The sequence below is a fragment of the Ahaetulla prasina genome, chromosome 1 (genome assembly GCF_028640845.1).
Source record: "Ahaetulla prasina isolate Xishuangbanna chromosome 1, ASM2864084v1, whole genome shotgun sequence".
NCBI classification, from domain to species: Eukaryota; Metazoa; Chordata; class Lepidosauria; order Squamata; family Colubridae; genus Ahaetulla; species Ahaetulla prasina.
Window position 1 is genome coordinate 325,210,761 of NC_080539.1, and position 23,638 is coordinate 325,234,398.

The 23,638-nt window shown below is 40.1% G+C and overlaps 2 protein-coding genes across 7 annotated transcripts in view; one reads left to right on the forward strand and one right to left on the reverse strand.

Annotated features, from left to right (window-relative positions):
* Positions 1-22,176, reverse strand: part of CEP128 (centrosomal protein 128) — a 217,706-nt gene extending 195,530 nt beyond the window's left edge. For 3 of the 6 annotated variants that reach the window (XR_009152632.1, XM_058162465.1, XM_058162460.1), the window contains exons 1-7: positions 21,987-22,176; positions 14,039-14,182; positions 9,478-9,564; positions 9,225-9,348; positions 8,529-8,647; positions 6,781-6,872; positions 3,720-3,792 (exon numbers count right to left, since the gene is read on the reverse strand). Coding sequence is in view for 5 of the 6 variants with exons in the window: in XM_058162465.1 (XP_058018448.1) it covers positions 3,720-3,792; positions 6,781-6,872; positions 8,529-8,647; positions 9,225-9,348; positions 9,478-9,564; positions 14,039-14,176 (633 nt within the window). In the remaining variant the exon portion in view is untranslated. The other 3 variants (XM_058162463.1, XM_058162464.1, XM_058162462.1) reach the window with 3 other exon arrangements.
* Positions 1-23,638, forward strand: part of LOC131187816 (uncharacterized) — a 227,972-nt gene that overhangs the window by 82,355 nt on the left and 121,979 nt on the right. The gene's annotated exons all lie outside the window — the stretch shown is intronic.

Consider the following 23,638-nt stretch of genomic DNA (forward strand, 5'->3'; position numbering starts at 1 on the left):
TCTACAACAGCATCTCTCACTCCCTCCCCTAAAGATTCTCCCTCCCCTAAAGATTCAGGTGATTCCTGTTATAACTTTTTCTTAAAAATTGGAGTCTGGATGTTAGACGAACACAATTGGTTTCTTTGCTGCTATTGATTTGCAAGAGGGAATGGGTTGTTTGAATCTTAAGCATATCGTATTATTCATTAGAATTCTTCAAACTATTTTGGGTTGTTACTTGTGAGAGGTGTTAACTTGCTGTTAGTCTCTCACAGGCTCATTTGCAAGGTAGCAGCCAGATAAATTGTTAAAATAAATTAAACTATGATATTCATGAAGGAGATGTTAAACTCTGTCTGCCATCCTGTCATATATATAAACTGTACTTCCAATTGACAACCTGAGGATGGAAAAGAGGTGAGACGACAACAGAAGGGTGGTTTTTTTTTTCACATACACAGTATTCCTAATGAGAGGAGAGAGAAAACTGAAATGGACTAAGAAGCTGGCAGGAAAAGAGTTGTTGGGACTGATGGGAGGAGAAGGAGGAAGACTAGCAACCAAACATTTAATTATACAGTTGCAGACACCTGTTGTGTCCCCCTCCCCCTCCGACGACCGGGTCTAGAAAGTCCGTATCAAGCGTGGCAATGAAGCCTCTGTAGCTTTGCCAAATTCCTCTGAGGTTTCTCAGGGCAGGCAGGAGTCCAAGTTGTGACTTCAGCAAGCTAGATGAGACTTTGCTTGACTCAAAGTTGGAATGCCACAAGCAGATCCTTTATATAGGCTGTGGGGTGTGGCTCCATGACTCAGCATTTATCCAGGCCTGCCCCTCCCTTCCTTCTGCTGGCGTCGCCTCTCAGATCTCCGGAAGCGAGGATCCTCCCACTTTGAATTGTCTTCTGCTGTTTGGGAGGGGTCAGAAGGAGTAGGCCCGAGTAATTCCAATCCGTGGCTGACTTCCTCTGATGGCTGAGCCAAAGGAACACACGCCGTATGAGTGAGGTTTGTTTGTTCATTCCTGACATCCTGTCCGGGCATGGGGCCAGGGCCGGGGGCTGGAGGCATAACAGGCCGTTCATCTTCATTATCAGACTCCGAGTCTGATAGCAGGCCCGGGAGGAGACGGGAGGGGCCCGGCTGAGGAGAGGAGGGAGGATGAGGCACAACAACACCGGATAAAACATTAGTTCCTCAGTGATTTAAAATCATTGAAGACAGGTTGGCAGAGAGGTTACTACATAGGGAGCACCAAAGCGAGTGGGATCAATCTACCAAGCATAAGTGCCTGAAGATAGAGAAGAGGACCATAAGGTCTATTAGGATTGTCAAAGATTGACAGCCATATTCTAACTGAAGCTCTTGATTCCTATGGGGAATTTAATAATAACAGCACACTTAAGAATAGTTAAAGATCCCGAACAGAAATGTTAATACTGCAGGAAAAGAGTCGATAATAATAGTAACTGAATAGTAAAGCAATCTGGCCATATATCAATGTATTGTATACCACTTTCTTCTGAAATCAGCAAGAAGGGAGAGGGATCAGTTTGTATGCTTTAGCTGAATGACACTTGCATAATTAGTCTTGCATGGATGAAAAAGAAACTAGTCCCTTTCCTTTTTTGAAATTACAAACAACACGGAAAAAATGAAGATGGTTCTCGTATGCTCACAATGCTCTTCAACAGGTATGAGAACAAAAAATAATTACTGATGACCGATAATAGGTCCATAGGATTCCAGCCATAGTAAAACTTGCAGTAAGAGTCCATCTTCCCTCGTCACAAGTAATGTATACTAACAGAATAGGTTTGCTTTACTCCAAGGGCTACAATTAGAATATCTTGATCTACTTGGGAAGATTTAGTCTCATTTGACTAAATTTCCCCACTCAGAAAAAGAAACTTATATAGTGATGTGAGTACAATAGGAAAAAACATAAATGGTTATGTTTCACCAGAAATGGATGAAAATTTAGTTGTTATGAAGGGACAACCTGTGCCGAACTTCACATATTGCAACAAATGTCAAGTTTTTAAAAATCTATTTATTACTAAAACTCCTGTTTCTGTGCTCTTTAACTGGGCAAAAAAAGTGTGTTTCATAGGGCAATAATTTTTGAACCAAGGTACTTCAGATGGACTTATAGAAATCTGAAGCCTCATGATTCCCGTGGAATTGAAATTTGGCAAATTTTAGAAACTGTTTATGACATTAAAATTATAATAAAATATGTTATGACATAGTACAAAATGTCATAACATATTTCCTGTGCCGATGTTTCACTGGGCTATACAGTTCAACATTTTCAAGGCAAATCCTGTACATCTGAATACACCCCAGCTTTTCTTCTGAAGGCACTACATTAGAAGTTCAGTTACTGCTGAAAGCATTGAGGAATCTAGTGAGGAAATATGAAAGAATGACCCAACTGATGACAGGATGTCTAATTATTTTTAAATGTCTGCATTATTTTTATATGGCTAAAGGCTAGCATAAATGTTGAAATGGTAATAGCTTGTATAATGAGAACACTTTGTGGGTAGATTCAAAAACCAGAATGAGAAAGTATTGTGCAAGGAAAAGTATGGTCATATGAAATGAAGCCTCTTTCCAGTAGAACTGATTCTTGGACTTGATACAGGGGTATACAAGATGTATATAGAAATGATTAGTGTTATTGTAATAAATAATGTTTAATCTAGTTCATTACTATATAACAACTCCAGATGAGAAACTAGACAATAACTGCAATGAAAAATAAATCTAATTATATTTTTAAAAATATTTCTCTACCAACTTTCACAACAAAGTAACTGAAGTGCCATGATCATAAAAGCCATTTGTTCCCAGTGTCACTGGGATTTCTGAGACATTTTGATCAGTGGTGGGTTTCCACCACTTCAGCCTGGTTCGGGTGAACCGGTAGCGGCAGCGGTGGGAGGCTCCGTCCACCCACCCAGACATCATCAGGGATGCTCTGCGCATACGCAGGTTCTGTGCATGCACGGAAGCGCCACATGCAAGCGAAGCGAGCATGCACGCGCACTCCCAGTTCCAAACCAGTAGCGAAGGTAAGTGAAAACCACTACTGATTTTGATCCACAGGCCTGAATCTCTTACTCCCCTCTCTTCCCCTGTCATACTGATTTATAAAGGTAAAGAATCCTGGTTACAGTGCCATCGTTGCTAGATGGAACCCAGATTCAAAACAGGGTAGGTTTCTATTCTGAAATATTCTCACCTGCTTTGGAATTTAATTTCATATGTTAATCTGACGGACACCTGTCATATAAACATTCTGAAAATAGAAGACATCTAAAGATTTAAGTATCTGCAGTTATATGGGGCGTGAATCTTCCAGATATTTATTTATCATGAAATAAAAAGAGTTAAATACTTATAAAATATTCAGATAAATTCAGATAATTCAGATAAATTCAAGAAATTCAAAATAATAAGTAGAAAAGGAGATGATATTTTTTTATATAGAAAAGCAGACAATCATATTAAATTCTAACCTAAAGTCTAAGAGGTTTCAATTCAGATACAGGCTCCAAATTTTTTTCTAGCACTCCATATTTAGATGGATGGATGGATGGATGGATGGACGGACAGACGGACAGACAGACAGACAGACAGATATAGATAGATAGATGATAGACAGACACACACATATACAAATCCAAAATCTATTTATGAAATATTGATCGTTGATTTTTCAATACACTTACCGTTTCCTGTCTTTGTGATTCATCAAGTCTACCGGATATATCTTCTAATCTTTTTTTCATTTCGGCATCACTTCTTAGAATGAAACAAAGAAAAACACATACTTCTTGAAAGTATACTATATACTACATTAAGCAAATTAATTTCTATCTTTATTACAAAATTGCAGTAGCTTCTTATTTTCAAAATATGTTATTGTTCAGACCAGGATTTCTTTTGTTTTGTTTTGCATTTTCTCTCCTCTAATGAGAAGGAATCCCAATAAACGGGCGTACATCAAATAATTGAAGCTTATAGTATAAACTAGATGAAGAAGTAGTTAGATGGCTTAATTCTGTTCTAACTACCTAGAAACTGCAAATGTTTCAGAATGAAATGGCCCACTTATTGGCAGGTGCTAATCACTGTTAGTATATTACACTTGTATTGTGGGCCCTATAGTAGTTGCTAATAGGTTTGGGTACAATTCAAAGTCCTGGTTTTAACTTGTAAGATCTTTATGGCTTGGTGGCTGTATATCCACAAGATTGCCTTTTCCAACCAAAGTCCACCTGGGAGAAACTGCTAGTAGTGTCCCATTTTCATGAGCTAAGGGAACTAAGGCCAGAAAATGATATTTTTAGTTATGGCACCAGTACTGAATAGCTTCCCCCGAAACAAGACTAGTCTTTTTGGTGATTGATTTCTACAATTTGTTTACAGACTCTATTCAAAATACCTAATGGTTATTAAAGCTCTAAATAATTCAGGATCAGAGAAAATCTATCCAGGCATTCTATCAACTGCTCTTCCCCAAGCTGCCAAGTGAAGTTATGGAGGAGTTTTATAAAGGACAAGGTTCTATGAGGGACAGGGTTTCCCAGCTGTATAATCGCAATTTTAAAAAATGCCTTCCCAAGGCAGGTATTTTTGCAACCACTTAGTATTATTTCCGTATCTTGCTAAGTTATTTCTCTCCAACAAGGGATTTTTGTATGCTTTGTTTTAATAAGAAGTGCCCACATTACATCGGGAAATTGGCTTCGATATTAGTTTAGTTTAGTTTAGTTTATTCAAATTTGTATACCGCCCTATCTCCCTAGGGACTCAGGGCGGTTCACAGGCAGTTAAAATACATATAAATACAAGATAAAATGTCCGTTAAAAAACTTATTAAATATAGCCCGATAATTAAAACAATATATATAAAACCCATTTAAAATCTAAATTTAAAAAATTTAAAAAACCTAATCCAGCCCTGCGCAGACAAATAGATATGTTTTAAGCTCGCGGCGGAAGGTTCGGAGGTCCGGAAGTTGACGAAGTCCTGGGGGGAGTTCGTTCCAGAGGGTGGGAGCCCCCACAGAGAAGGCCCTTCCCCTGGGTGTCGCCAGACGGCACTGCCTAGCCGACGGCACCCTGAGGAGTCCCCCTCTGTGAGAGCGCACGGATCGGTGAGAGGTATTTGGTAGCAGCAGGCGGTCCCGTAGATAACCCGGCCCAATGCCATGGAGCACTTTAAAGATAGTTACCAGCACCTTGAAGCGCACCCGGAAAGCCACAGGCAGCCAGTGCAGTCTGCGCAGGAGAGGTGTCACGTGGGTGCCGCGAGGGGCTCCCTCTATCACCCGCGCAGCCGTATTCTGAACTAACTGCAGCCTCCGGATGCCCTTCAAGGGGAGCCCCATGTAGAGAGCATTGCAGTAATCCAGACGAGAGGTCACGAGGGCGTGAGTGACCGTGCATAGGGCATCCCGATCTAGAAAGGGGCGCAACTGGCGAACCAGGCGAACCTGGTAAAAAGCTCTCCTGGAGACGGCCAAATGATCTTCCAAAGACAGCCGCTCATCCAGGAGGACCCCCAGGTTGCGCCCCCTCCCCATCGGGGCCAATGACTCGCCCCCGACAGTCAGCCGAGGACTCAGCTGACTGTACCGGGATGCCGGCATCCACAGCCACTCTGTCTTGGAGGGATTGAGCTTGAGCCTGTTTCTCCCCATCCAGACCCGTAAGGCTTCCAGGCACCGAGACAGCACTTCGATGGCTTCGTTGGGGTGGCCCGGTGTGGAAAAATACAGCTGAGTATCATCAGCGTAAAGCTGGTACCGCACACCGAAGCCACTGATGATCTCACCCAGCGGCTTCATATAGATGTTGAACAGGAGGGGCGAGAGAATCGACCCCTGCGGGACCCCACAAGTGAAGCGCCTCGGGGCCGACCTCTGCCCTCCTGTCAACACCGTCTGCGACCGGTCGGAGAGATAGGAGGAGAACCACCGATAAACGGTGCCTCCCACTCCCAATCCCTCCAACCGGCGCAGCAGGATACCATAGTCGATGGTATCAAAAGCCGCTGAGAGGTCTAATAGGACCAGGGCGGAGGAACACCCCCTATCCCTGGCCCTCCAAAGATCATCCACCAACGCGACCAAAGCCGTCTCCGTGCTGTATCCGGGCCGGAAACCGGACTGGAACGGGTCTAGATAGACAGTTTCCTCCAGGTGCTGGGGAAACTGACACGCCACCACACTCTCAACAACCTTCGCCGCAAAGCGAAGGTTGGAGACCGGACGATAATTACCTAAAACAGCCGGGTCCAGGGAGGGCCTCTTGAGGAGGGGCCTTACCACCGCCTCTTTCAAGGCGGCCGGAAAGACTCCCTCCAACAAAGAAGCGCTCGTAATCGCCTGGAGCCAGCCTCGTGTCACCTCCTGAGTGGCCAGTACCAACCAGGAGGGGCACGGGTCCAGTAAACACGTGGTGGCGTTCAACCTACCCAGCAACCTGTCCATGTCCTCGGGAGCCACAGGGTCAAACTCATCCCAGACAATGTCACCAAGACCGCCCCCAGACGCCCCCTCCGGATCCCCGCAATGTTATATGTTATTTTATTGCTTTTATTGGATTTTTAAATATTTTTATAACTTTTGTAATGTGCCAGAGAACTTCTGTTATTAGGCAGATGCAATAAAAAATAACACATAAGTGAAATGACTGAACAAAACTATCAAACATCAAATATTTGTTCTTAATGTTAAACAATCCAGTTTCTCCACCAACCAAAGTCATTCTTTCATGTCATACCGATTTCTTCTTGCAAGTTCTCTGGTGAGGTCTTCTCCTAAGCGAATTTGTTCACTGCTGACATCTCTAAGTGACTGGTGTAAAGAATGCAGCTGCAGTATGAACATGTACAGAACATAATTAGCTGTTTTAAACATATTTTTTCTATCATTTAGTATAGATATACTCAGTATACACTTTTCAAAATACTGAAAACTACAAAATAGTAGTGCAAGTAATCCATAAATTACAGCAGTTATTCCTATATAATATGTAATAAATGTATTGCATTGCATGGATAAAATGTAGTGTCACATTTAAAAGCTTTAGAAAATTACTATTCAATGTGGTTTGCTTAGCTATTATCTAAACATTTCACCACTTACATGCTGAAAAACCTACATTTAAGCAATTATTTTTAATAAGCTTAAGGCATACTACTAAAATTAAAACTATACTGGATACAAATGTGTTATTGGGTATGTGTAGCATTACACAAAATATAAAAACTATTTTAGTGGTTCATCTTTGTGTTCTCTCCTCAAAAGAAGATGGTACATTTTTAGAACATAGTAATAATATAAACATACTAAAAAATTCCACATAAGCTTCAAAGTACTAATTGGCATAGGCTGCTTTATTTTGAAATGCAAGAAGAAAAAGATACAAATTTTAAAATGTTGATGCTTTAGTACAGTTTAAGTTTGCTTTCTTTTTTTCATATAATTGTGATTAGTAACATGGAACAATTGTCCTGAAAAGATATACAAAGTCCCATTAGCCCAGAAGCAAACAGAATCTACAATATACAATTCAAACACTCTAACAGTTATCGTATAGAAGAGACGGGCAGAAGATTAACAGAGCACAACTACAAACATCAACTAGCAATCAGATGAGGAAAAAAAATCCTTCATTTCACAGCAAATGGATTGACTCAACCACTGGCTGAGTTAATATTAACATCTTGGATCAAGCCAAATCCAAAAAACTAGGAAATTCCTGGGAGCCCGTCATTCAGACAAATCAGCCATCAACAGACACATTCAGATAAATACTTTTATACACCATTGAAATGAGATAATAAAAAACTAAGAATGAAACGTAACAACTAGAGCACATCCCCTGCAGCAAGCACACTCAGATATGGAAAAATTAACATTTCCTTTCCAAAGTGCCTCTGGTGGCGCAACAAGCTAATGCAGCCTGTTATTAACATCAACTGCTTGCAATATTGCAGGTTCAAGTCCCACCAGGCCCAAGGTTGACTCAGCCTTCCATCCTTTATAAGGTAGGTAAAATGAGGACCCAGATTGTTGGGGGGCAATAAGTTGACTTTGTATATAATATACAAATGGATGAAGACTATTGCTTGACATAGTGTAAGCCGCCCTGAGTCTTCGGAGAAGGGCGGGATATAAATAAATAAATAAATAAAAAACATAAAATAAACCATGCAGAAGACAATGCTCCAATCAAAGAAGCATCAAAGAGGAAACCACACCCACGCCAAAACTGGTGGGGCAAGCAACTATATATCAATCCCCATGGTCACTCACACCAATGATGTTAACTAGTTGGGTAATGACGCATCTCCATACAAACAACCAAGAACTTCACAGATATATAATGATTCTCAAAGTCTATATCAGCAAATAAATAGCTGAATTATGGATTTCACTATAATTGGTAATGAAGTAAAAAGGATTTGGAAGAAGTAGTTACGGAAAAAAACATGAGCCTATGTGCTTTTAAGAATACCTACTCACCTGGTCCAATTTACCTCGCTGATCAACAAATCGAACAGCAGATCTAGACCGTCGCGGCCTGGTACCTAGTGTTGCTCTGTAATCTCTGAGTGGAGAGGTAGGCTTGACATGATGAACTTCTTCACAGAAAGAAAGATAGGAAAATCAGCACAAATTTCTCTTGAAATATAATTTATATATGAAGGACTGTCTACAAATCTGCCAAGATACTAGTATTAATCTGTTCAAACATTATATTTTCCACCATGCTTACAGGTATACATTATTCACACAGAGCTACTACAAACCAAAACTAATCAATAAAGAGTTTGCTATATTCATAAAACTATAAATATTTATTTATTTATTTATTTATTTATTGTTTATATTTATATACCGCCCTATCTCCCAAAGGACTCAGGGCGGTTTACAGGCATTTAAAAACAAAAAATACAATAAATACAATTCTAAAAACAATTAAAAAACTTATTCAAAAGCCTTAATTAAAAATATAAAAATTAAAACCCAAGATAAAACCCACAAACTAAAATCTAACTCAGTCCTGCGCAATTAAATAGATATGTTTTAAGCTCACGGCGGAAGGTCCGAAGGTCCGGAAGCTGACGAAGTCCTGGGGGCAGTTCATTCCAGAGGGTGGAATATATATTCAATAGTTCAATAGGATGCCCACAGATAAGTGAAGTTCATTAAATGTACCTGGAGTTCCACCATCCAGATCACTCGCATACAAGCTTGAAAGAGATGCGCTTCTTACTCCAGAATTTCTCAATAAACGTTGGTTCTTCATTTGGCCAAGGGACTCTTCCAAAGTTTCTTTAAGCTGTATGAAAATGGCAACTTGTTAGGTAGAAGACAATTTTCCTTCAAAATGTACTAAAGAATAGAAGAGAAACAGGAATGTTATACTTTTACAGATTCTAATTACTAAATTCAATCAATAGCTGCTTACATTTGCAATTGTTTCTGCCTGCTCATTATTATATTCTCGATATTGGCCCAACATCTGATCCACATGTCTTAAATTCCAATTTGCATCCTTTAAATATGAGAAGAAAACATAATTAAACTACAATCCAACCTATAAAAATACTGAATGTGAAATGAGGGTTAAGTGAGGTAGGTCAATATTCAAAACAAGTAATTTGTGTGCTTTTTTTACCAAATGTGTTAAAGTCACAACCAGTTTAGTGCCCATTGATATTAATGTTGTACTTATTTATTCAATTTTCTTACAATTATTAATTCTCTATTATTTATTTATGTATTGAATTTATATTGCCGCCTATTCACCTATGGTGACTCAAGACAGTTTACAGAATATAAAACCACATTTAAAATAATAAAAAGTAACATAAAGAATTGAATAAATTAATATAGTACAATATAGCAAAACTACCACCCAGCTCCCACCCCCTGCCCTGGCGACAGCAGATTACATGAACCATTTAATGGGCTCCATCCTGCTCTGGGTTCCCCAGGCCTGCTGGCAGAACCAGGTCATCAGCACCTTCTGGAAGAGTATTAGATTAGGGGCCATTCTAATCTCTGGGGGAATGATGTTCCAGACAGAGGGAGCCACAACCGAGAAGGCCCTTCTTCTGATTCCCACCAGGTGTATCTCCCTCGGGGATGGGATCCGCAACATTCTCTACCTCCCCGCTCTGATGGGTCAGTAGATGTAACAGGCAAGAGACAGATCCTCAGATAACCTGATCCCAAACCATGAAGGACTTTAAAGGTGACAACCAGCACCTTGAATTGCACCCGGAAGCAAATCGGCAACCAATGCAGCTCCCGCAGGAGAGGTGATACATGTGCACAAAACCATGCAGGCCACTGTATTTTGCACCAACTGGAGCTTCCAGATGCTCTTCAAGGGCAGCCCCATGTAGAGTGCATTGCAATAGTCAAGACGGGAAGTGAGTAGGGCATGAGTGATTGGGAGTAGGGACTGTTGTTCAAGGAAAGGGTGTAACTGGCGCACAACCCGCAGTTGCACAAAAGCCCCCCTGACCATGACTGCCACCTACTCTTCGAGGAGTCGTGAGTCCAGGAAACCCCCTAGATTATGCACAGGGTCTGTTTGGGGTAGTGCCACCGCTTCCAAGACCAAAGGTGGCAATTCTTCCTGAGCCAATGAACCCCAAACCCAGAGCCACTCAATCTTGCAAGTGTTTAGTTTCAACCAGAGGAAGATCCTTCTCTGTGGGGGCCCCCACTCTTTGGAACGAACTCCCCCCTGGTTTACGTCAAATTTCTGACCTTCGGACTTTTCGCCGCGAACTGAAAACATATTTGTTTGTTCGTGCGGGGCTTTCTTAAATTGTTTAATTTTAAATTTTAAATTTTTTCTCTGGTTTTAATTGGGGTTTTTAGATTCATAATTCTTAATTATTTCGGCCATACTGTATAATAAGTTTTTTAATTGTATTTTAACTGTATATTGTTCTTTTTTTTTATCCTGGCTGTACACCGCCCTGAGTCCTTCGGGAGAAGGGCGGTTTATAAATCCAATAAATAATAATAATAATAATAATAATAATAATAACCTGTTGCTCCCATCCAGACCCTAACAGCCTCTAGGCACTACGAAAGGGAGGACAGGCATCACTTAACTCACCATGGGCCAAGACATATAGCTGAGTATCATCAGCATATTGGTAATATCTCAGTCCATGGTGACAGATGATCTCACCCAGTGGCTTTATATAAATGTTGAACAGGAGAGGAGAGAGTACCGAGACCTGCAGAACCCCGTAAAGCAGTGGATGGGGGCTGGATCTCTCCCCTCCTATCAACACTGACTGAGAGCGGCCGCAGAGGAAGGAAGTGAACCAGGATAGCACAAGGCCTCCAAATATCATCCCCCAAAGCCGCCCCAGGAGAATATTATGGTCGATGGAATCAAAAACCACCAAGCGGTCAAGTAGAGCAAGGATGGATGTACTACCCCCATCCCACCCCTGCCAGAGATCATCTAAAAGTGCAACCAATGCCATTTCTGTCCCAAATCCAGGCCTGAATCCTGATTGGTAGGGGTCAAGATAATCCGTTTCATCCAGAAACCTCTGGAACTGCCACGGGACCACCTTATCAAAAACCTTCCTCAAAAAGGGAAGATTGGAGACAGGTCAGAAATTATCCAACCGGATGGAGTCCAGCAATGGCTTCTTAAGAAGAGGTGGACCACAGCCTCCTTAAAGTGCTGGGGCACTGCCCTCTCCTGTAGGGAAGCATTAATCACTGCCAGAGTCCACCCGCCTATCACCTCCTGGGAAGCTTTCACAAGCCAGGAGGGACATGGGTCTAAAACACAGGTGCTTGCATGCATACTCCCTAGGATCCTGTCCACTTCCTCAGAAGCAACAGGGTTAAACTATTCCCAGATAACAGGGTGAAAAACTGCCTCAGGGGCTGTATGTAGTTCTAGGAGAACTCTATCTAGGACAACCATATAGTTGTCAAAAGTGTATTAAATTTGTACTTGCTCTAACCCATAATTCTCAACCCGGGCAACTTTATGATGTGTGGAGCCGTTCCCAGAATTCCTCAGTCAGCAGTGCCTAAGGAATTCTGGGAGTTGAAGTCCATACCTAAAGTTGTCACTTTTGAGAAATGCTGCTCTCATCAATTAACCTCATAGTCTTTCTAAAGCAAACTATAACCATGCTGAATAACATGGCAGTAATTCAGAAAGCAGTGTATCTTATTGTTTCCTTGATTGTAGATAATTTAGGAATATTAAAATTTAGTGAACCAAAAAGACTACAGGAAGTGAACTTGTATGGAGTTAAACCACTGACCTGTGTATCGGTAGAAACTATCTAGAAGAAACTATCTAATAGAAACTATTAAGACAAAAACCTGTCTCAAAGGTGCTTTTTCAAGAGGCAACTAGACTTTCTGGTTTTTCTTTGAAGACGTTTTGCTTCTCATTCAAGAAGTTTCTTCATGAAGCGAAAAGATACTGGACTAAAATATACACGTGGTTGGAGAAAATGATCAAAAAACATATTGACTTTAAGCCAGAAGTCCTTTTGTTTGGAATTATACCTAAGATATATACTAGAGATGTAAAATATTTGATTGTGAATATTATTAAAGCAGCCAGGATTGTGTTTGCTAAAAACTTGAAAAATGAGAAGTTACCTTCACAAGACGAAATAATTAGGAAAATGATGGAATGTGCAGAGATGAGTAAATTGACATTTGAAATTAGAGAGCAAGAAGATAAGCAATATTATAAAATATGGGATTTATTTCACTATTGGCTAGATGGAAAGATATGTTAGAAAAGATAATATAAGATATATGTATGAAAGAGATGTTTATTTTGTGATTGCACAAGAAGAGTTAACACCCATGCAGCAAACCAAATGTAATTGGTTTGATGAGTTGTTGTTTTTTTGTCAAAAAATAAATAAAAAATTTTCACAAAAAAAAAAAGAAGTTTCTTCAGCTCTTCTGAAGAAGTTTCTTGGATGAGAAGCGAAACGTCTTCTAAAAAACCCCAGAAAGTCTAGTTGCCTTTTGAAAAAGCATGTTTGGGACAACCATGACCTGGATGACTGAGAATCTCTATTGACATAAACCTGTCTCAAACTTTCTCAGGTTTACCAATGACTGAACCTGGAATCTTTTGCATGGGCTATGACTATGTTAAATTCAAGCACAAAAACTGATGAGCTCTCAACACATTGTTTCCCGTTGTGATCTATTATCTTTTTCTTTAGTTAAAAACAGATACTGAACTATATCTAAATACGGAGGGATATAAAGCCTATATTCAATCGGACTTCCCACTTTATATTCAAATTGTCTTAAAAAAAAAACAAAATGTGGGTTTTAGTATACTATAAATCACCTTGGCCATTTTAATAAAAAGACTATGTAGATATTTACAGTTTAAATCAATAAATAATTCTCACTTAGCAGCTGCTCTCTTTAATGACTGTTTAATACACTGAAAAGGTCATTTTACGATTGGTCCTCACACTTATGGCCATCGCAGCACCCTCATGGTCACATGATTGAGATATGGGCATTTTGCAACCAGCAGGTGTTTCAACCATCACAGTGTCCCACAATCATAGGATTGCCATTTGTAGTGCACTCCTTCCTTAAGAGACCCTCCATAAACTCAGCCATCCTTGATAACTAGTATGTTGTCTCTAACCTAGCCTTTTTGAGAAGAATATTGACATAGTGGTTAGATTAAATCCAAGCAAAATAGAGTGTCTTAATATCAAGGTGTTTTGTTCCAGATTAGTCTTTTAATTGGATGCCATTGCTTTTGAAAGAGCAGATCCAAGATCTTCCTGGATTCATAGCCACTGCTTTATGGACAGATAGAGGCTAAGGTCTGGGAAGCAGTGCTCAAACTACTACTAAGTAAACTACTAAGAATCAGACTAAACAAACAAACTTCTCCTAGGCTCGGTGTTACAAATCAAGACGATTATCTGACCATTCTACAAAATTGTTCTTTAAAGTAAACCATTCATAGCAACCTGCAAAGTATTTGCTAAAGTGTGAATCTTCTCCGCAACATCTTCAGTTCCATGATTTCGGATTCTGGTTGCTCTGATAGGACCCCTTCTTCCAATCCTACGGCGAATGTTATCAGAGTCACTGGATGAATCTGCCATTGGAATCTTAAGGGTGAAAAAGATTCACACTTGTAAATTTTATTATATTTTATCAATTGCAATATCATATCACCAAGAAACAAACTCCGAAAGCATGCTGACCTTGCTTGGTTCTCAAATACCTACATACATTACATATATACATACATACATACACACACACACACACACACACACACACACACTCCCAATTACTATCCTCCCCACTTTGAGAACACTTGAAAAAGATCTTGAAGAATAGGCAGATTCAGCATACAGTATGTACAGAACTATTGTTTTTGCATAGCCTAGACTTTGCCATTTCCTTAATATATCACAATCTCATTAATCTGCACTTGCATTAATGGTGATGACAAAACCTACCCAAAATTTGTAAAGTACTAAAAAGCACAGGTAACACACTATAATGAACAAGATTAATTTGAGGCATGCCTCAATGTTGAGAATATGGTGATCAATCACAAGGCTCAACACTATAAATCTTGTACATAACCCAGAAGGAGAAGTCATATTTGTTTTGTCTTGTTTTTGAAAGAGCAAGGATTTCTAACAAACTGAATTTTTCTTCTTTTTATGAATTAGAGGCCCTTAATTCAAAATAAAGTCAGGGAGACTGGAGGGAACTGAGTATTTACTGACCAGATGTCCTTTCTGACCCTAATATTGAGTTCACAACAGATTTTTTTTTCTTTGTGACCTAAGAAAGAAACATCTGTTGCTACAGTACCTAGGATTGAACTATTAACCTTTGAAATGGGAGGCGAGTGTTTTCACTACTAGACTACCATGCTGCTCAACAAGCTGAATGAGTATTTTGACCATTGTTCTTCATGGTGTTCACAGGATTGTAGAACAATCATATTTAAAGCTCTATATTGTAGCAGGGTTATAGAAGATACTATAGGAGAACCTATACTGTAGGTTACCAAGCTTCCTGAGGTCACATGATCCCCATTTGCAACTTCCATGCTTCTTCTCCAATATGCAAAGAAAAAGCTAGCAGGGAAGATCACAAGTTGCTGAGGTAATTCTCCCCCACGTGTGTACCTTTCCCCAACCTTATTTCATATCAAATGACCTAAGTGCCAAAGCCCACTGCAACTACATAGCAAAAAAAGGCTCTAAGAGTTGTAAACCGAATTTTATGCATCTTCTTTTCCAAAAACTCTATACTACTGACCAGAGCATACAAAACATTTGCCAGACCTATTCTTGAACACAGCTCATCCGTCTGGAACCCATACCACATCTCTGACATTAATACAATCGAACGCGTCCAGAAATATTTTACTAGAAGAGTTCTTCGCTCCTCCGAAAACAACAAAATACCTTATGCCACCAGACTTGAAATCCTGGGATTAGAAAACTTAGAACTCCGCCGACTCCGACATGACCTGTGTTTAACACACAAAATCATCTATTGCAATATCCTTCCTGTAAAAGACTACTTCAGCTTCAATCGCAATAATACAGGAGCAAACAATAGATTCAAACAATGTCAACCGCTTCAAATTTGATTGCAGAAAATATGACTTCTGTAACAGAGTTGTTAACGCTTGGAACTCACTACCTGACTCTATAGTCTCTACTCAAAATCCCAAAAACTTCAACCAAAAACTGTCTACTATTGACCTCACCCCATTCCTAAGAGGACTATAAGGGGCGTGCATAAGAGCACAAAAGTGCCTACCGTTCCTGTCCTATTCTTCCCTTTCATTATATCAAATTAACATAGTTGTTGCATACTTTTGCTTATATATATGTTTTTCTTTTATGATGTGTTGTTGTTTTATGTCGATGTTTATGTATACTGTTGTGACAAAATGAAATAAATTTTTTAAAAAAAAAACCCTATGCAGCCACACCACAGCAGTCACTTGCACTCCTCCCTGCACAGCACTTCTTGGGTACCCCATACACCTCCATGACCTTTCTCAACCGAGGCAGCACCTCTTGTATACTCTGCACACTCCCATGCAGCACCTTTAGCACACTGTTGCACACTTTCCCCAACCCAATCAACACCTTTTGTATACCCTGATTCACCCATCCCAACCTGTGGAGTTATTCTCGCATACTTCCTTGCAGCCTTATCCACCTCATTCACCTTCCCCAGTTCGTGCCTGTGAGCCTGGAACTTGCAACATCCTGCCAGCTTCTCCACTGACTTTGGTGTGGGAAGCCAGCAGGAAGTCCCCTTGGCTAATGACCCTGGGATTCAACTAACAACAACAACCAGAACTGCAGGTCACCAAGCAATGTGCTTGTGCTTTATGCCCACATTGTAACTTGAGGAGTACCTGTAAGTAGTAGTACACAGAATAATTGAATAGGAAGTACTAAGATTTATATATCTTTTTTTTTAAAAAATAAAGAAATAATTTGATTCTACCTGAAAACATTGTGAGTTCTAGATCTGTGGGAGATTTTGAAGAAGAGGCTGGGCAGTCACCTCTTAAAGATGATTTAATTGTTTTTCCTACAGAATGCAAAGGGATAAAACTACATTGTTGGAAGAACTGTCCATCTGGGTTCAGTTCCAAGTGGGAAGAAAACACTGTAAACATGGAGACTGCTTGGAAAGATGGTTTAATAGTGGACAGGATAACATGGGGGTTTTTTAAGGGGGGGCCAAAATGAGGGGGAGGGAGGGAGAGAAAGAGAGTGTTATACCCTCTCTTGGGCCCCACCTTGAAGCTTCCTGTTCCTGTATTCTGATTGGTTGTCAGACTCCCATGGGGCTATGCAGTATCTTGTGGTGTCTTGAGTCCCAAACTTGGTTGAATCTTGCTGAGTGATGCAATCTCCCCAGGTGCCATGTGGTGAGTTCTGTTGCTAGGTGGGTAGAGGCTAATCCTATCATGTCCTGAGGGCCATGTCTTAATCCCATCACCCTGGAGCTGAAGGGGGGGAAGCAGGGAGCTGCAGGGAGCTACTTTGTCTTTAAAATATGTTTCTCCTTTTCTCATCCAGGGAAATATAATATTCTGCCTTTTTAATATTTTCTAAAATATTTCATTCTTCTAAGAGGAGGGTGGATGCTAACTTCCTTCAACATCAATGGGTGTTTTTTAAAAAAACAAACTTGGCAACTAAGATGTGTGGATGTAACTCTCAGAATTCCCCAGCCAGCACCTTAAAGCTGTCAAATTTGAAAGACACTGACCTAAATGATCCTTAGCTTCCTTTTCAAGTTCACTATTAGAAGTAGTCCTTGACTTACAACAGTTCATTTACTGACTGTTTGAATGTTACAATGTTACTGAAAAAAGTAACTTATGACCATTTTTCACACGTCCAACTGTTGCAGCATCCCCATGGTCACTTGATCAAAATTTGGATGCTTAGCAACTGATTCATTTTTTTTTTATTTGCATTTATATCCCGCCCTTCTCCGAAGACTCAGGGCGGCTTACACTATGTTAGCAATAGTCTTCATCCTATTTGTATATTTATATACAAAGTCAACTTATTGCCCCCAACAATCTGGGTCCTCATTTTACCTACCTTAAAGGATGGAAGGCTTGGGCCTGGTGGGACTAGAACCTGCAGTAATTGCAAGCAGCTGTGTTAATAACAGACTGTCTTACCAGTCTGAGCCACAGAGGCCCATTCATTTATGATGGTTGCAGTATCCTGGGCAGGGGCAGGTTCCAAATCCCGTTGCTACCGGTTCGCTCGTGTGCGCATGGCACTTCTGCGCATGCACAGAAGCGTCCAGGTGGGTGGGCGGAGCCTGCCGCCACTACCGGTTCGCCCAATCCACTGCGAACCGGTAGCAACCCACCACTGATCCTGGGATCATCTGATCATCTTTGTGACCTGACAAGCAAAGTCAATGGGAAGTCAGATTCACTCAACAATGTGTTACTAACAACTGCAATGATTCACGTAACAACTGTGGCAAGAAATGTTGTAAAATGGAGCAACATTCACTTAATTGTCTCGCTTAGCAACATAAATGTTGGGCTCAATCGTGGTTGTAAGTCAAGAACTACCTGTATTCTTGTTGCCTGACCTTGTCTCTGTGTGTTGGGGTGGGAATGTTTGAAAGAAATGTCATAGTAACCAATAGTTTCCAGACTGTTATCATTATGACTCTCAAGTTTTCAAAGATATCACTATACTTCCTTTTATAGCAGTTTTGAAGAATCTTACATATGTAAACTGTGTGCAATTATCCAGACATGTAATATCATTATGCACATACATTAAAAGTTTATATTCACACTTCATTATGGTATAGCAAATAGCAATTTGTCCTAAGCACCTGATAATCACTATAGCAAACCCTAGCCATGAAGGGAGATTTCTAAAAGCTACTATTTTTAGTAAAACAACTCCAGAAACAAAAACTTCATTCAGAACCCACATTACTAAACAGCAAAAGAAAGTCTCATTACTTCACTGCCAGGATCAGTATTAAAAGAAAAAGAAAAGTTGGCTGAATTGATCCCATTCATCCAGAAATAAGGCAACCCAGTTAAAAATGTTTACAGTATTTTTTTTCTAAAACAGAATTGGACTGATTCTGCTATTTTCCACAACATTATTCTACAGTTTACATTAGTTTATAGATTCACAGAGACTGAAAGGATCATTTTTGCCATTCACTCAATTCCTTCTCCATGTAGAAATCCAAATTAAAGTGTCTCTGAAAGATGGCTGCCAGCCTCTACTTAAATATCCAGTAAAGGAGAGTTTAGCAGCTCTCTCACCAATCAGTTTAAAGCCAGAACAGTCTTTCTGTTAGTAAAACGTTGTATAATATGCAATCAGAAATTTGCCTTCCTCTTTCTTAAATCTATTAGCCTATCTCTGAGATAGGACATTGGATGTGAAAACAATTCTTGGCCTTCTTTTGTATGACAGCCTCTTATACCCAATCAGTTCTCAGAAGCTTACTGATAACAATTTTTGAAACACATTATCTTGTCCACATATGCCATGAACTGCAAAAACCGAAATATAATAGTAGAAAGTCAGGAGTAGTCATTTTAAAAATGCACCTGTGTATGTAAAACATCAATTTTTAAACACTTTACAGTATTCCTTAAAAATGCAGATTTCACTTATCCATTGAGTGAAAGAATAATAGAAACTTTGACAACAGTTTTCTTCCTTTCCCTAGTCTAGTTTCTACTAAAGAATCCTTTATATCCAGAACTGTCAAACTCAGGGACTGCAGGCCGGATGCGTCATGTGCTGGCCACGCCCACACCTGGTTTAGCAAAGTGGGAAAATCCCGATACTTCACGTGACGTCGCTGTAACGACGTGAGTTTGACACCCCTGATGTATATATACTATGGTACCTCTACTTTGCAGATTGTACTAAACTAAGTAGAAACCTTTGACCTGTTCAGACAAAATTTATATGTAAGGCAAACTTTAATAATGTAACCAGTGACTTTTGTTATCATGTATTACAACCATAATATTGTAGTGATACAATTATGATCTACCTTAGAGCAGAACCATGGCCTGAAAGGGGATCCCAAATCAAGGCCAATATTCTAGGGCAGGGGTCTGCAAACTTGGCTCTTTTAAGACTTGTGGACTTCAACTCCCAGAGTTCCTCAGCCAGCAAAGCTGCCTGAGGAACTCTGAGAGTTGAAGTCCACAAGTCTTAAAAGAGCCAAGTTTGCAAACCCCTGTTCTAGGGTATGCACCTAGTTCATACAGGACTTCTCACTTGAAACAGGGACATCCTCAAAATTGATTCATTTGAATTGACAGCAGTAATTCCTGCTTTGATAAAGAAGTAAAACAAATTAGTGAAAAGACTAGTCTAAAAAAATACATGCACCATTGCAAACCTTCAAGGTAAAGAAGTGTCAGTGAACTTCACAATCCTCCAGAACACAGTTTACACCCCTAAGCACAGAATGTCACAATTGCAAATAAAATATAGACAGGATAGTAAGAAAAAAAGCCACACCCTAGCAGACTATTAGCAAAAAGACACTTAGGAAACTTTAAGTACAACTTCTCCAAACTTCTATCAACAGGAAAAAGGAAGTTGAGTCAAACTAAGAACTTAGGGGAATATTTATATGTGCTGAGCCACTTTCAGTTCAGTCAGCATAAAATTAAACAGAATACAACAGTTGAAAAAGTAGATTGAAAGGAAGTACGGGAAAGCTTTATTGTAGTAACCAGGACCACACTATATTGTGATTCAGGAGCAAATGGATCACACCCATTTTTACCTATTTAATGTAGAATATACCTTATAGACATAGTTCTATCCCTGTACCGCACAAAGTACTGTAAAGGTACTGTAAAGGTTATCAAACTGTCTATTCTGGGTCTCAAAAGTATCACCTCTTTAACATATATCCATTTGCAGCCTCAAATAACCACATGGATGGAATATGCGACTGAAAGCAGAGACACTTAGGGACTGTCACAAATAGCTAATACAGAATCACATCATATGAGCAGACTTAAATAAAATGAATAAGAGCAAGTTCTTCCAAATCAGGTAGTTTAAAAAAAATTAGTTTGCAAGCCGCATAGTTATTCCAAAAATACATACTGTATGAAGTTCTTATGCACAAATATAATCTGAAGACACTTTTCATTTCGCTTGAAATCCTTCCTTTATTATGTTGCCTTAATCATGGGTACTCTAAATGCGTTTACTCTAAATGCACCTCAATCTGCGCACCCCATTTTGCCCAGTGGCTCTTCCTCCTAACCAGGCAGATACTGTACAGAATTGCCGCCTTCCCCAGTATAAGGTTGCTGAAATCAACAGGATTTATTATCAGTCGTTAATAATGGTCAAATTATTTTTTTTTTATTTTTATTGAAAGAGTTTTAAAAAACAAAAACATTTTCCCCCTTTCTTCCCCCTCCCTCCCAAAAAAAAAAAAAAACCCCTTCCCCCCTCCCTCCCCTCCCCCCCCCCTTCCCGGGTCAATCACAAGGTATTGTTATACATAAACCAAACATAGAATAAAATTTTCCCTTCCAATCCAAATAACCACATCCAAAGCTTTTCATCTCCCAACCCCCTCCCCATTACATAAAGTAACTTTCTAATTATTCAAAGGCAATCTGATATTTCTTAATCTGATATCTGTTTTGTAGATAATCCAATAATGGTCAAATTATTGATCACCTCTTGAGCCATGCCAGATAAGGATGAAAGAAGGGAGAGGCTGGGCAAAACACGATTCACCTTTACTTTTGAACGCCATCACTCTGCTAAACAAATAATTCTCTCAACACTGTCAAACTATTTACTAAATCTATTAATCTTCTCATCGTTCCCACCATCCATCTCCTTCCACTTATGACTGTATGACTGTAACTTTGTTGCTTGATTTATATTGATATTGTTTCCTGATTGCTTATTTGTACCCTATGACGATCATTAAGTGTTGTACCTTATGATTCTTGATGAATGTATCTTTTCTTTTATGTAAACTCAGTGGTGCATATGCACCAAGACAAATTCCTTGTGTGTCCAATCACACTTGGCCAATAAAAAAAAAAAATCTATTCATAACCGGGCTGCATAACTGTTATCCGTTTAAAGTGTTGTAAAGTTTCTTTTGTCCGGTTACTATAAAGACGCTTTCCTGGCCGAATTTCAGTCACCCAAAACTCGGGTTCCGCCAGCATAAGATCACGATCGATCGCGACCGCACGATCAAAGGCAATGGCTCTCTCCACCCACGAACGGATGCACCCGCTCCGATTCTATCATCCACACTCGCTGTCACAACATCCCCACGCTTATTTCAACCACTGGGCCCCGGACACTTCTCCGATCCCGGGACTAACCCGCGCCTTCTCACATGAGAATAGTTGTCAGGAAAGAAGCATGACTCCTGGACGCCTCCGGCTCCAACTGTCCAACACCCGCCCCGCTGCCGCTATGGCAACTTGAACTAGCCGCCCTGCCACCGAGAGAGAGCGGCCTCGCAAGGCGCCAGTGCCCCTCGGACGCCTAGCATCCTAGGAATCGTAGTTCGAATGTCCCGAGGCGCCGATTGTTTCGAATCGAGAGGAAACTACAGCTACCAGAATGCTCCGCGACGAGCCGTCTCAGGAACAGTCAGAAGCGCCGTTCCTTGTAGCCGAAGAACCAGGACAGCAAGCGGTAATAGGGAGAGAGTCGGGCTGCGCCTGTTTCTTAAAGGCGTAGGCGCTTAATTTCAACTCTGCGGTTTTTCCCGTCAAGTTCTTTTCAATTATGTTGGATTACAACGAGCTGTCCCAAAAGCTGAAAAGGGGTGACTGGGATTTTATTTCAGCCTGTTTGGAACGCACTGGGTAGGAGAAGGCTGAAATACACAACCACATCATGATAGGGCCAAAAGACAAATAAGAGATGCTGGTTTTGTTTTAAAACTTTTTCTGGGAAATGGGTGGGATGGGTGATGGACAATGTCGGAGTGGTCCTCTTATACTTTTCCAACAATTGCTGGCTTTGCAATAAGACAAAGGAGCAAACTTAGAAACTTACAAGCAGACAATTTAGGAAATGAAGTCTGGAAATTTGGGAATCCAAATTCCTAAAGCACCCCAGACAATTGGCCGGCCAGTGAAGAGCAGAACACCATGTCTTATATAATTGTTCAAATGGACATAATTGGAATGATGTTGTTGTAACTACAGCACAGGTACATCAACTTCTATTTATCAACTACTAACCCTAACCCTATTTGGCTGTGAGACCAGGACAGATGAAATAAATGGCCATAACCAAATGGTGTGCGAAATTCACTGGAAAAAAAGGAACAAAATTCCCCCTTTTCCTCCCTAACATTCAGAGGAAATGTATTGTCCTGTAACTAGAATCCATTAGGTCCGGGCCTGCACAGCTGCTTCAATCTCCTTCAGTTGTTTTTTAATTTTCAATCATATTTGTTGATTTTTCTGAACCTATTTAATTTCTCTAAATTATTCGAATTAAAGTAGACTAACCTGGACTAGAGCCCAGTATTCCTGATGGGCTATGACCAATGCAAAATAAAGGAAAACAGTTATTTCCTACAATTTGGAAAAAGGTTATAATTTAACATTTCCTTCCAAGTAACAGCTAATGACTTTTTTCCCCAGTAGCCTATTGTATTCTTACATCGTGTAAATTTAAAAAAGTGTTGAAATCCATTAGCAATCAGTACATCATTTTTTTATTAAAAAAACCCTAAATGTCTAATGAGCATCTATGGTGGACTAGGGACCTCTCCTCTGGTCGTGATCCTAATTCCAGGGCCTTAACCACATTAAATTCACATACAGTAGTTTTGTCTTAAAAAAAAATTGGATTACTGTATGCTCTGTGTATAGAAGCATATCCAGGCATCACTGCCATAACTTAAATTGTAATTTTGATGGATGGAGAGAATACCATGAGACCATAGGTAGAGCATCTTGGCTGTTTATGGGAGGCTGGTACTGGGACATTGTCAGGAAGCTTAAGGGATCACACCAGGAGTGAAAT